A 12,520-nucleotide genomic window follows, 5' to 3' on the forward strand; every position below is an offset into this window, starting at 1 on the left:
ATCTTGATGTGCCCATCTTATTCAGACACTTAATTATAGGGCTAATCAGTGTATATCATTTTCAGTTCAATTAGATTAGGCTTAATGTAAGATGTGGACACACACATTGAAGAGAAAGATTGAAAATTGACGTTTGCATTTATGTTGTTAAAACCCCACTTTAAGCCATATAAGGTACCATTATCTATCAATGAAGAGCACACACCTTTCGGAAAATATTCCTTCCTTCTTCATCCCTAAAACATGTGCCTATCAATTCTATCAATTTTTCAAGTCTTTACAAAAAAAAAAAAAAAAATCCACTAGAAATGACTTTACAATGAAAAAGGGAGTTGGTGTGAGTTCCCCCACCATGCATAAGAAACACTAGCTTTTACCCGAATATGGTTGAAGCCGAACCATGCATCATGCGTGTAGAAGGTTGTCCATGCAAGAAGGAAAGAACAACATTTGTGATGTTATTTGCACGTAATATATTCTTCAACGACAAACGAATGAAAAACTAAAAAACAGGATGATTGTTTAACCAAGTGTTCAGTTTTGTACCACCCGCACCAGGCACCAGCTACTGTTACTTAGAAACCAATAAATTACATTTCTTTTTAATTATTAACAGGGGGTACCAACTCGCTAAGGGTGTACCAAGAATCTTTATAAGATAAAACCCATTGGTTGGCTACGCCCCTAACCAAATTAGTACCCCCATTAGTGTCTATGTTTTTCTTTGACCAGGAACTTTTGAGTATGTGAAAAAACTAAAACAATTCCTCATTTGACCAAAAGTCAAAGGTTAGTATAAAACTGACCATGAATTGTCATCTTTCATCATACCTGTAAGCAAAAAGATAAAATAAAACTAGGGGTATTTATGTCACTTATGGAATAAAACCATCGGAAAAAAAGTGAAACTTGTTTCAAGTCACTTCTCAACTCCAACTTCCAACTCAAAATCACCATAAATGATGATGTGAATCCCTTTAAAAACCCCAAACTATTCCAATCCCACTATCCCACTCCATACTCACAAATCTCATCGGTTTCATCAAGATTATACAGCCATGGGCTATTTTTCTTCTTCATCCTCAATCTTTGTATTGACTCTAGTCATTCTGTTCTGTTCTATTCAATCATCATCAGCTCAAATTACAGTCTTATCATCACCATCTGGTATTAAGGAATCGGAATTTGCTTATTCTTCAGATGCTAGTAAAGTTACTCTAGCACTTCACTATGAAACTCTGTGTCCCTATTGTTCAAATTTCATGGTGAATTATTTACCACAAATTTTCACAAATGGACTCATTGATATCATCGATCTGCAACTCATTCCTTATGGTAATGCCAAAATTACTTTTGACAAAGTCATCACCTGCCAGGTATATATATCTCTACTCTAAATCTTCTTGAAGATAATTTCCATATTTTTGATGATTTGTTCTCAAAATCATTTGATAAGAAAGGTTCTCAAATTCATTTGATAAGAATGAGATTTATGATCTGATTTGATAAAAAAATCTACGGATGCTCAAGCTTTTGAAATTATTGTTGTGTGAATGATTGCAGCATGGACCAACTGAGTGTGAATTGAACACAGTGGAAGCATGTGCACTGCAAGTCTGGCCTGCTCAGGTAACCCAACATTTGTGTTTGTCTTTTGATCTCTCAGAGTTCTATGTTTGATGTTAGGTGATTGAAGAACATGCAAATTGTACTTTTTACTCACACTAGTTTGAATTTGTGATGCAGGATAAGCATTTCAATTTCATTAATTGTGTGGAGACCTTTGTTTACAACGGCCAGCAATCTCAATGGAAATCTTGTTACTCAAAATTGGGCTATGAAGAGCAACCTATTAATGAATGCTACAACAGTGGGTTGGGACAACAGGTATAAACTATAAACTGTTGTTGACTTGTGTTTCATTTTAAATTGAAGCTTTGGGTTTTGTTGGATTCCTTGTTATGCTTATGAAAAAAATTAGATCTCTATGTTATATGTTTGGCGTGGTTAAAGCTGATTGGCACATGAGGAGCCTAGTCGCTAAACTGTAAGGTTTAAGTAAATAACATGTGTTCTAGTACTTTTGCTGATCATTGCAAGATGGCTCAATGAAAGATGAAATGAGTAAACTGCAAGGAAAAAGATTGTTGCTATGTTGGAAAGTTGATATAGGAACAGGGCATTCTAGTTATTCGGATCTGGGCAGTAGCTGATGTGGTAAATATGCCTTAAAACGAATTGCCTTCCTTACCAGCACAATGAGATGTGTGATTTTGCATCCTTCTTTAAGCTCCTTTATGACAAATTTTTCAGTCATGAGAATCCAGTTATGGCTATCTATTTGCGAACTCTATCTGAATTTAACCAATCTGAACTATATCTCAAGTTTAGGATAGCTAATTTGACATTGTGCACATCTTTGTTGTGCAGCTTGAGTTAGGATATGCAAAGGCTACAGGGGCTCTTAACCCCCCTCATAAATATGTTCCATGGGTGACCGTCAATGATGTTCCCCTTTATGATGTAAGTTAGCTCCCTCTTGTTCTCGCTTTTTTCATATGTGAACACAAAACTTAATAAGGTTCCTTGAAAATGACTATATCTCTTTTTGCAGGATTATCGCAGCTTCCAAACATACGTCTGCAACGCCTACCAAGGCACTAAGCCAGCAGCTTGTCAAGGACAGCGAATGGATATCATCCCTAATGCTAATTCAAACCAAATGCTTGAAGTTACTTTCATGGAGGAAACATCTCCAACAACTAATATCAAGTCTCCGATGGCTAAAGCAAGGCGCCAAATGAAATTCTGAGTAATATATCGAAATGCTCCCAACATTACGGATATAAGATTCATACATATCAATACTTGATGCCAGTCTTCCTTCTGTTTTAGATATCATTTTGTACATAGTGGGCATCTTATTCTAAATAATCGCAGTGTTGAAGAATTGTTGGGACTATATATAACAGTGTTATTTGTTTTGAATCAAATGGATATTGATTTACCAGTAGAAGTGGTTTGTAGCTGTGATTATTTGTTTGAGAGGTTACAGAGTTTGAGCATTTGTGTGTTTAGGTTAATAGAAACTGCTGGTATTAGTATTCTAGTTGAGTTAGTAGAACGAAATTACCCGTCTAGCTCAGTTGGTTGGCAGAGCTGAAGGCTCTTAACCTTGTGGTCGTGGGTTTTCGAGCCCCACGGCCACGGTGGGCGTTTATGTTTTTTCTCTCCATTTCATTTTGCTTTCCGGTGGGGTTCGAGGGGCTGTTAAACTTTTGTTTCTTTTTTTCCATTTCATTTTGTTGACCGGAAAGCTAGCAAACCTCACTTACTTGGTTGAGCCTGGCATAGTTAGCTAGAGACTGATCACGGGAGGTTATAATCAATATATGGGAAATCATCAATAATACTAAGATTAAGCTCTGGAAATATCATGATTTCGCTTATTACTGAAGCGTGAGCGTTTCACCACCTCGAGATGTTTCATCGTAGAATACAAGACATTCCCAATCAAACAAATACAACATTACTTGATCAGACCAACTCAATACGCGTGTAGGAGGGTTATTACTAGTACTAGTCTCAATTAATTACTACTCTAGAGACTTACTAAGACATTTTGGGACTGTGATAGATTTGACTTTAGGTACATAATTTGGGTCAGTAAATAAATTCTACAACATCGTTTGTTAATGGGTCGGGTCACTAAGGTGGACATTTTTGAAACAAAACATGTTGGATCTGCGTAACAAAGTGTTACAAAGAGTGTAGCGAAACATCCTTAATCGTTTTCGCACCACGTCTAGAAGTAGAATCTTACGTATTCGAGGACACACGGGAAACTGAAGGAGTACTAGCGGCTAGATATACGCCATAATTAAGATTAGTTGTAATTTTGTTGTGCCCATCTTATTCAGATATTTAAGAGGACTAATGAATCAACGTCATTTTCAGCTCAATTAGTTTAGGCTTAATGTAAGACGTAGACACGCACATTGAAGAGCAAGACAGATTCAAATTCCACTTCAAGCCCAAAACGTACCCCTATTTATATCAGTGCACTGAACAAACACATCTTTTGAAAGAAAATGGGAATTTAAAAAAATGCCACACTTCCAATTTGCGGTTTAAGAAAGTGCCACTGTTTTTTTTAGAATTAATAAAATGCCACAACCGTCACATTTTCCGTCAGGACCCACCAAACCAGTCTATAACAGTTGAACAAGTCAAAAAAAGTATTCATCTTTACCTATTTACCCTCGATCTTTAGAGATATCGCATAAAAAACATAGAAAAGAAAATCCGATCTCGTTCTTGTCTATTAGATTCACTATTCACTTAGGTTTTGACGGAGAACCAAAATCCTAACTTTTTCTCTTCTTCTTCTTCTCCTTTTCTCCAGTATATATTTATTGTTTAGATAGATGATTAATTAAGGAATTGATTGAATAGTGGAATTTAGGGGTTAATTAAGGGGTTGATTAATATGGGCTATGGAGCGGCATCGGAGTCAGCAAGAGTGGTGAGATGATTGAGCTGTTGTAATCGGTGCAAGGAGAGATTGAAGTAAGAATGAAGGGGTAATTTCAATTATAGAGAAGTGCAGTACGTGGTTTCAATTCATCGTCTTGTCGATGGAGCAAAGACGAGACTTGGTTTATGGATCTGTCTCTTGATTAAATGGTGAAGTTCGGGTGGAATTGAGTTTGGGGTTAATGCATGGACTGAGATTCAGTCGAATGAGAAGTGGATGGACTGTTAGCTCGTGTCAAAAGGGCATGATTTGTTTGAGAAATTATCGCAGTGAGAATCATGGGTAAGATGGCCTGTCTCGCTAATGCACAACTGTGAAGAAGATAATTGGTTGTTTTTTGTGGGTCTCGAATGCGTTTCGCTGAAGTGGTGTTGCTCGTGTTAGTTGTCTCTGAGGAGTAGAAAACATGAGGACAAATGGAAGGTGCTTATGAAGTCGAGCAATAGAAAGGATGGCCGTCTGGGAAGTTTGCAGCCGTGAATACAGTTGGAATCAACTCCATCAACTAATGATTGCAGGCAATAGAGAGTAGTTTGGTATGGATGGTTGAATTCTTATTTGGGGTTTTGGTTGGATTAGTCGTGAATGGTAGCTGTCTACAGATCCTGGATGAGAATGGAGGTGCTTCCGAGTTCAAGACGATGGTGTACATCGACTCCAAAGGGATGTATTCTGAAAGTTGACGCTGACATAAGGGGCCAGTTATACCTGAGTTCTTGATTTTTATGGTTATTATCGACTTTGGTTGCGAGTTACATATGAGTTCTTGATTTGATTTAGCTCCAACTCACGACTCAACTTGCTAATGACTAGCAATGATGACTTGATTTAACTCACTACAGTGTGATGATTCGAGGGCGTAAATGTCTTTTACTAAGCTAAATTACTGTCACCTATGCTCTAACGGATGTTAACCGTTTTTCGGAAAAAAAGTGGATGGAAAGGATCAAATGTGTGGCATTAAATAAATTCTGAAAAAAATAATGGCACTTTCTTAAACATCATATTGAAAGTGTGGCACTTTATTAAAATCCCCCCAAAAAATATTCCTTCCTTCTTAAGATCTTCAAAACGTGCCTATCAATTTTCTAACGCTTTATAACCAATATAAACTTCGCATAGAAAAAGAGTTGATGTGGGTCTCCCACCAACCATAATCCAAGTTTACATTAAAAACACGACTAGCTTTTGCCAGAATATGGTTCAACTTGGAAGCATGCATGATGCGTGTAGGAGGTAATCCATGCAAGAAGGAAAGGACAGTTGTGATGATATGTGCACGTAACTCTCAAGTCTCTTCCGATAAAATAATCTCTAAAGTCTCAAAATTTTCAACTAATAGCGTATTTGGATACAGTTCTGTTTTTCCAGAAGTCGAAGTCAGAAGCAGAATTATTTTACTTCACAAAAAATTAACTTGTCGACTTCTAAAATTTGTTTTAAAATTCAACAACCAAACTGATTTATAAAACTACTTCAGATATGCTATCCAAACAGCCTATAAGTTGGCAACAAAACCTATAAGTACAAAATCCTCCTTACCATTGGTTTGGAACACCCCCAACCAAATTGATAACCCCATCAACATCCTTTTCTTGTGATCAGTAAAATTCTAAATTTGACTTTTGAGTAAGTGTAAAAACATTAACAACCCCCTTGGCCATTTGACCAGAAGTCAAAACTTAGTATAAATATGAACCAAAAGTCAAGTTTGACCATACCAGTAAAGCAAAAATGAAGCATAAAATAGGGGCATTTATGTAATTTAAATCATAAAGCCAGTATGTATTGAGAAGAAGAAAGAAACTTGTTTCAAAGTCCATTCTCAACTCCAACTTCCAACATAAAATCACCATAAATGATGATGAGAATCCCTTTAAAAACCCCGAAGCAGGTTTCAGAACTTTTTATTTTATTTTTTTTTTACAGAAAAGATATCCGGACACCAATGATACATTGATAGATCAGAAGGAAAAAAACCGAAGTAAATCTGTTATCACTTATGCAGTTAAACCGAAGTAAATCAGTTTAACTATTTCCGATGCCTTCGTTTCTGTTCAACTCTCAGCCTGTTTTTGTCGTCCCATTCTCTTTCATAAAGTTGGTCACTATCACAACGGGTTATCTTGCTGGCAGCCTCTTTACCATGCATTTTCGGCGAAGGTTCCTCCATGAAACCTGCTCGTTGGATCGCTGAAGGATTCCGTTCTGCCCGTTCCCTCCCATCGTACAATGACTGTGACATATTAACAGAAGGGGAAGGGAGGGGTAGCGCTCCCGTTGGATACTCACCGACGTCAGAAGATGATAGGTGGTCTCGCTTAAGTTTCCTCCTCTTCGATGCTGCATTTGTGTCCAAGTCATCCTTCGGAATGTTTACTTTTTCTTCTCTTCTTCGTTTTGCATCATCCGAAGCTAAAGAAATCTCCTCCGACCGTCTACGGTCTTTTTCTTCATGTCTAGGGGAGAGCCTTTGCATGTGTCTTGTATTACTGACCTTTCTATCGGCATCTTCATCTCTCCGGCTACTGCTAACTGATTGGGGAACCATATGTGAAGGCAGAGGCGGTGGTGAAGGCAAGTTTTGTCTGTTAAAACGGTCATTGAGATGGGAGGATTTTTGTAAAGGCGACTCACTGTAACGAAGTTTACTCCTATCATCCTTTAGTTTTTTGACTCAGTCAAAATTCCTTCATGGACTCTTTCAATTGAACGTCCTCTTCCATGTCTTTCCATTGACCTATCCATAGGCCTTTCACTGGATGATGTTACTGGAGGATTAGCATGTCTAGTGAAAGGTTTAACACATTTATTTTCATCCTTAATTCCGTCATGTTTAGACTGTTTTGTAAGAGAAGCAATTGGAGCCTTCAGCTCAGAGTCCCCAGTCTTTTGAGCAACTTTAGCCATGGTCTCATCACATTGGCCTTTTCTAGGTTTTAGATCAACATAACCCATACAGAATTTTTCATCTGTAACCCACAAACTCTTTCGTGAAGCCAAAGCTGCAGCAACACCTGTAGCCAATACCTTGAGGTCCTCTCTTTCATCCCCTTTAACTTTAGCTACCCGCTTTTCAAGATTAATCCCACTTTTTCGAGTAACTGGGAAAACACTTGAAATTTTTGTCAACATAATAAGAGCATTTCGAATTTCCATGTACTCATTTGATTCCAGGCACTGTATCAGCAATCGAGTTATTCTACAGCTCCATTTCCAGTGTACTCTGACGAACTGGCTATATGTGACGCGTTGGCTGTTTGGGTATCTGTAGGAGACGGCAAACCCTGGCATATTTCCACACTCACGTTCATATGTTGACTCCTTCTTCTTCCAATGATAAGCCATCTCTAAAGTCTCAAACAAAAACCTTCCAAGTCTGCCAGCTTCGTATTCGGTGCAACAGCAGATCATTGGTTGTAAGGTCTTGCATATTAGGACATCAATATGATTAACAGTGTTAAAAAATGGGGTGCCAAGAGAATGTAGAGTGCGCACAAACTGGGCACAGTAAACAGCATCTGGCATGCTGAAAATGCATCGAGGAAAAATACAGCGCTGAAGAAATTCCATATTAATTTTCAGAGTATCAGGACAGGAGCTCAGCCACTTGTCTTTTTCCCGGGAAAGCCGCTGGCGCACAGATGCAGCATTTTCCTCATGTTTGCGGAGTTCATAGGTCAAACGATCTAGCAACTCTTGAATGCGTTCCTTATCCTTTTTCCTTTTGGTAATAGCCGAACTAGAGTTGTCTGAAAGTTCTTCTAATGCTTTAAGAGCAGCATGTTGCTTTGTGATTTCAGAATCGTAACGACTTTTAGGAACATATAGATCATAAAGTGTGAGTCCCCAAAATGTGGCATATAGATCGGGAGATAAGCTATTCCACGCTTCCGCAGGCAACATTTCTTTGACTGTATCAAGAAGCTCTGACCACATGATAGGCTTGCGCGGGTAACCAAGATCCAGAACCAGTTCACTAGTCAGGATTGAAGATTCAGACTGCGCGTTTGACACAGTTGTCGGCTTGTCGCTTTAAGATTATTACACGGCCAGAATACATCAGGATCAGAGCCACTTGCACACTTAAACAGCCTCATGACAGGACGATATATTAAGAATGCCACCTCTGGGTCAAGGTGGTATTTGTGCACAAGATCCTCTAGCGGAGGTATCAGTTGAGCATAGGCAGTAGTTGGAGTTAGAGCACTGTTCAGAAACTCCACATATTGCAAAAGAGTCCCATGACACCTATCGAACTGCTCACTGACCATCTTAATGTATGGTGCATCAGCATTTATTACAACCAGAGCACGATGCTGCGCTATGAGCAACAAAAGTGCAAGTGCCAACTTAGGTTCATCCTTTGGAAGCAGAGAGTCCCTTAGCCTGTTGGTAGATTTAACCAATGCCTTACTGTTTGGTCATTCCGAATACAGTAGCCTGATAGGGTAGTGTTTCGCTCCCTGCCATTGCATCCAGTTGTTCCTCTGTCATATTCTCTGTATACTGAACATTTGCCATTTGCTGGATAAGCTCCTGCAAGAGGACAAGCTCAATTCCCTTCCCCTTTTTCAACTGATTAACAAGGTACTGGAAAAGACCCCTTAATTCCATTGAAGGGTATTTCTTACACAAGTGTCCCCAAAAGGAAGCCAAAGACTGAAGCCAATCGCACAAATATTACTACATACTCCAAAATATCGTATTCCAGCTGTGTCAAGTACTTGAAAGCATCTACAACAGGTGCGATCATATCCCTATATGCCTCAATCTGATGAACAATCGTCCGCAATACAGTCATTGGATTGGCGTGAGCTAATTTTGCCACCATTCGACCTAGTTGCTTTAGATTTTCTTTCGCAAGCCGTTTCAAGATTCTCCGCGTATCCAACTTTGCCGTTTGTCTTGCAGCCAAAACCATTGGAATTCGCTCATTTTCTTTTTCCCATTCACCATACAAATGATAACGCGCCTCGTATGTCAGAAGACACATTAAGTCCCATATTTCCTGGCCCACTGCAGGATTTGCAGGTATTAACTGCAATGAAGGAAGTATGCATGTACCAAGAGCATCCTCCACTTTTGCTTTAGCAACTCTTAAGTGCTGATTAGATCTCTAATCCCAGCAGTGGTAGATGCAAGAGAAACTGATCCTCCACTGCAATTCTTCACTAGTTCCAATGCGGATAGGTAATAGCCCCTCAATACTCTACAAACCTTTTGTAGCAGTAGAGTGTTGCGGTAAAGATAAGGTCCAGCAGCAGAAAGCATCTGAAATAGTTCCTTGGGAAGATGAATATTTTGATGATCTGTTTGGAGGACAGCAGCATAGGCGGACGAGATTGATTTTTCAATAATCCCAAACAAGCCCTTACAGATCTGATCATGTGCCACAGGATTGAGAGGGGAGAGACGATCAAATAAGATGTGTGCATGATACCAGTCATCTACAGAAAGAAATCCATTAAGCAGGCCCAAACTCTGATTGTTTACAATCTGTTCTTCAACAGCAGAGCTTTCCATATCCAAGGCAGTATAAATATCTACTGTTACATTCTCATCCTCCATCAGGTCCTTACCAGTAGCAGCCAGATTTATTTTGCCAATTTTGTGAGCCTCATCAAAACGCTTTGCGGGGAACGAGTCATAGAGTTCAAAAGCATCTTCGTCCTTGGGAAGTAAGTGTGAATATATGCTATCAAGATCAATCAAGTCTGCTTTAACAAGCGCAGCTGCAAGCTGATAAAGCCCTGATGGAACAGTGCTCATCACATCCATACGTTGATAATACTGAAACCTGAACCCCAATATTTGAGAAGCGTGGGACTTGGGAAATATAGGTATCAAGTCTAAGAAAAGGTGATTATTGTCCGGATGTAGTTCAAAGCACTCCAGTATGATATCGAACACGCGATTTGGATCGAGATCGAAGTGTCCAATTAATGACTTAATTGTGCTGATAGTTGCTCCAGATGCATCCTGTGGTAAACAAAGAAGGGTTACCAGTTTTGCATACCCCTCGCTCTCCTCCCGAAGAAGGTTGAATTTTGTTTGCTGGTAAAGAAGCCGTGTGTTTACTCTGACCTCCTTGGCCTTCAGATCTGGTGCCTTTATCTTGATCATTTCAGATTCCCAGAGGAATTCTTCCTCACAACGCTCCTGGAAAAGCCTCAATGGAACCAACGCAGACTCCACCAGCCACTTGGCCACTGTAATAAGACGTGCACGGTTCTCCCCAGGCATTGTAAGATCTTGAGACATTTGACTCACAATATCTGCAAAAACTGAACCCATTTCTTCATTCGTTGCCTTGTCAGAAAATTCAACCGAATCTAATGCTACTTTGCACTTCTGAAAAGGCAAGTCTCCACAGACCATTGTCCAACAAAGCTCATATAGAAATCGAAGCATCGACACCGAGTTTGGTAGCTTAAAGTTAGTTTTTCCGTTTTTCCATTCACGAAGACCTCTTGTGTGATGAATTTACATTCTATAGGCTGAAGGCTCATCTTAAATCAATACCCAGTGAAGAATAACAAAAAAAAAAAAAAAAAAAAAAAAAAAAACTAGGCTGAGTTGAACTGAGATTTAGAATCACCACCGCCAGATATTTAAGAGTAGCGGAATCCCCATAATAGAAAGAAGAAATTAGGGTTTCGCGAATAGGGAGATAGGTTTGAAAGATTGACTTTTATTTTTATTCTACTTTTTGTTTGTTCTTCTCTTCTGAAGTTCTGATAGTGTGATTATATCTCTGGCTGAGTGAAATATTAGAACGAAAGAGAACAGAGAGAAGAGATTTTCTCAGCGGTGCACTTTGATTTTCTCTGTGGGCAAACAAATATATATATGGAAATTTCGATCTATAGTACTCACAAGTCGCAGCCTCCTAAGATTTGTATAGGACTTGGGGATATGCGATCTGCCATTGGCTATGTTTCGTCCGGATCTGAGAGAGTTCATGGCCCAGATCGAGTTTTGGAAATGTGCTTTGATGTGGTGCTTTTCTTTTTTCTTTTTAGGTTTGAAGTTGAGGACAAATATAAGAGTCACTAAACAACTTGCCCGTCTAGCTCAGTTGGTAGAGCGCAAGGCTCTTAACCTTGTGGTCGTGGGTTCGAGCCCCACGGTGGGCGTTCAGTTTTTTGTCCCTTTTCTGTACACTTTTCTGGCCGGCAAGAATAATGGCCTCTGTTTAGCTTAGATCCGTACATGACCAAAAAGTAGTAGCTTGCAAGAAAAAAATAAAAAACTGAAAAAGCATAAGAGAAGATCACTTTACACTTTTATTTTTATTCTCGCAAGAATAATGGCCTCTGTTTAGCTTAGATCCGTACATGACCAAAAAGTAGTAGCTTGCAAGAAAAAAATAAAAAACTGAAAAAGCATAAGAGAAGATCACTTTACACTTTTATTTTTATTCTCGCACCATTACACATGTTCGACGTTGTTTTTATGAATAAGAACCAGATCATGACGGGTTTGAAACTAATATTTCGAGGATATGTTTCTCTTACCAAAAATGAGCACATTTCGAAATATAAAACCTCACAATCTACCAGTATTAATTTCAACGGCCAAAAATATGTTGATTTTCTATGGCTCATTTTCAAAATAGTAGATGGTGGGGTTATATTTCTCGAAATATCCTCATTTTCGGTGTGAAAGTAGAGCTTTCTAATACTAACATATCTCCAAAATATAAGCTTCAAATCCATTGCGGTATGGCTTTTATCCGCAAAAATAATGTCCAACGTGTGAGATAGTGTGATAATAAAAGTGTGAGGGAGCCCGTCAAGCATAAATCCAAAACCTAAAGTTAAACGAAAACTAAGCATAAATTCCAAACCTAAAGTTGAACCAAAAAAATTACACACCGAAAAGGGACAGAAAGATCTCAACTAGAAAGATTTATCTGCAAGAGTAAATTCAAACGGTGCAACTAAGGAGAAAAATAAATAAATGAAAATCAACTAGGAA

At 38.8% G+C, this 12,520-nt stretch overlaps 1 protein-coding gene, 1 non-coding gene and 1 pseudogene across 2 annotated transcripts; 2 read left to right on the forward strand and 1 right to left on the reverse strand.

Annotated features, from left to right (window-relative positions):
- Positions 1-929: 929 nt before the first annotated feature.
- On the forward strand, positions 930-3,016 carry LOC113284199 (gamma-interferon-responsive lysosomal thiol protein-like). Its single transcript, XM_026533613.1, has 5 exons — positions 930-1,376; positions 1,564-1,629; positions 1,747-1,887; positions 2,431-2,523; positions 2,615-3,016. Exons 1-5 carry the CDS (start codon positions 1,059-1,061, stop codon positions 2,810-2,812), a joined length of 816 nt encoding a protein of 271 aa, XP_026389398.1. The 5' UTR covers positions 930-1,058; the 3' UTR covers positions 2,813-3,016.
- A 3,456-nt stretch (positions 3,017-6,472) lies between these two features.
- LOC113278429 lies at positions 6,473-11,049 on the reverse strand (annotated as a pseudogene).
- Positions 11,050-11,603: 554 nt separating this feature from the next.
- Positions 11,604-11,676, forward strand: TRNAK-CUU. Its single transcript has one exon. It is a non-coding gene; the product is annotated as a tRNA-Lys (tRNA).
- The last annotated feature ends 844 nt before the right edge of the window (positions 11,677-12,520 follow it).

Source organism: Papaver somniferum, chromosome 5 (assembly GCF_003573695.1).
Source record: "Papaver somniferum cultivar HN1 chromosome 5, ASM357369v1, whole genome shotgun sequence".
In the NCBI taxonomy this organism is placed as follows: Eukaryota; Viridiplantae; Streptophyta; class Magnoliopsida; order Ranunculales; family Papaveraceae; genus Papaver; species Papaver somniferum.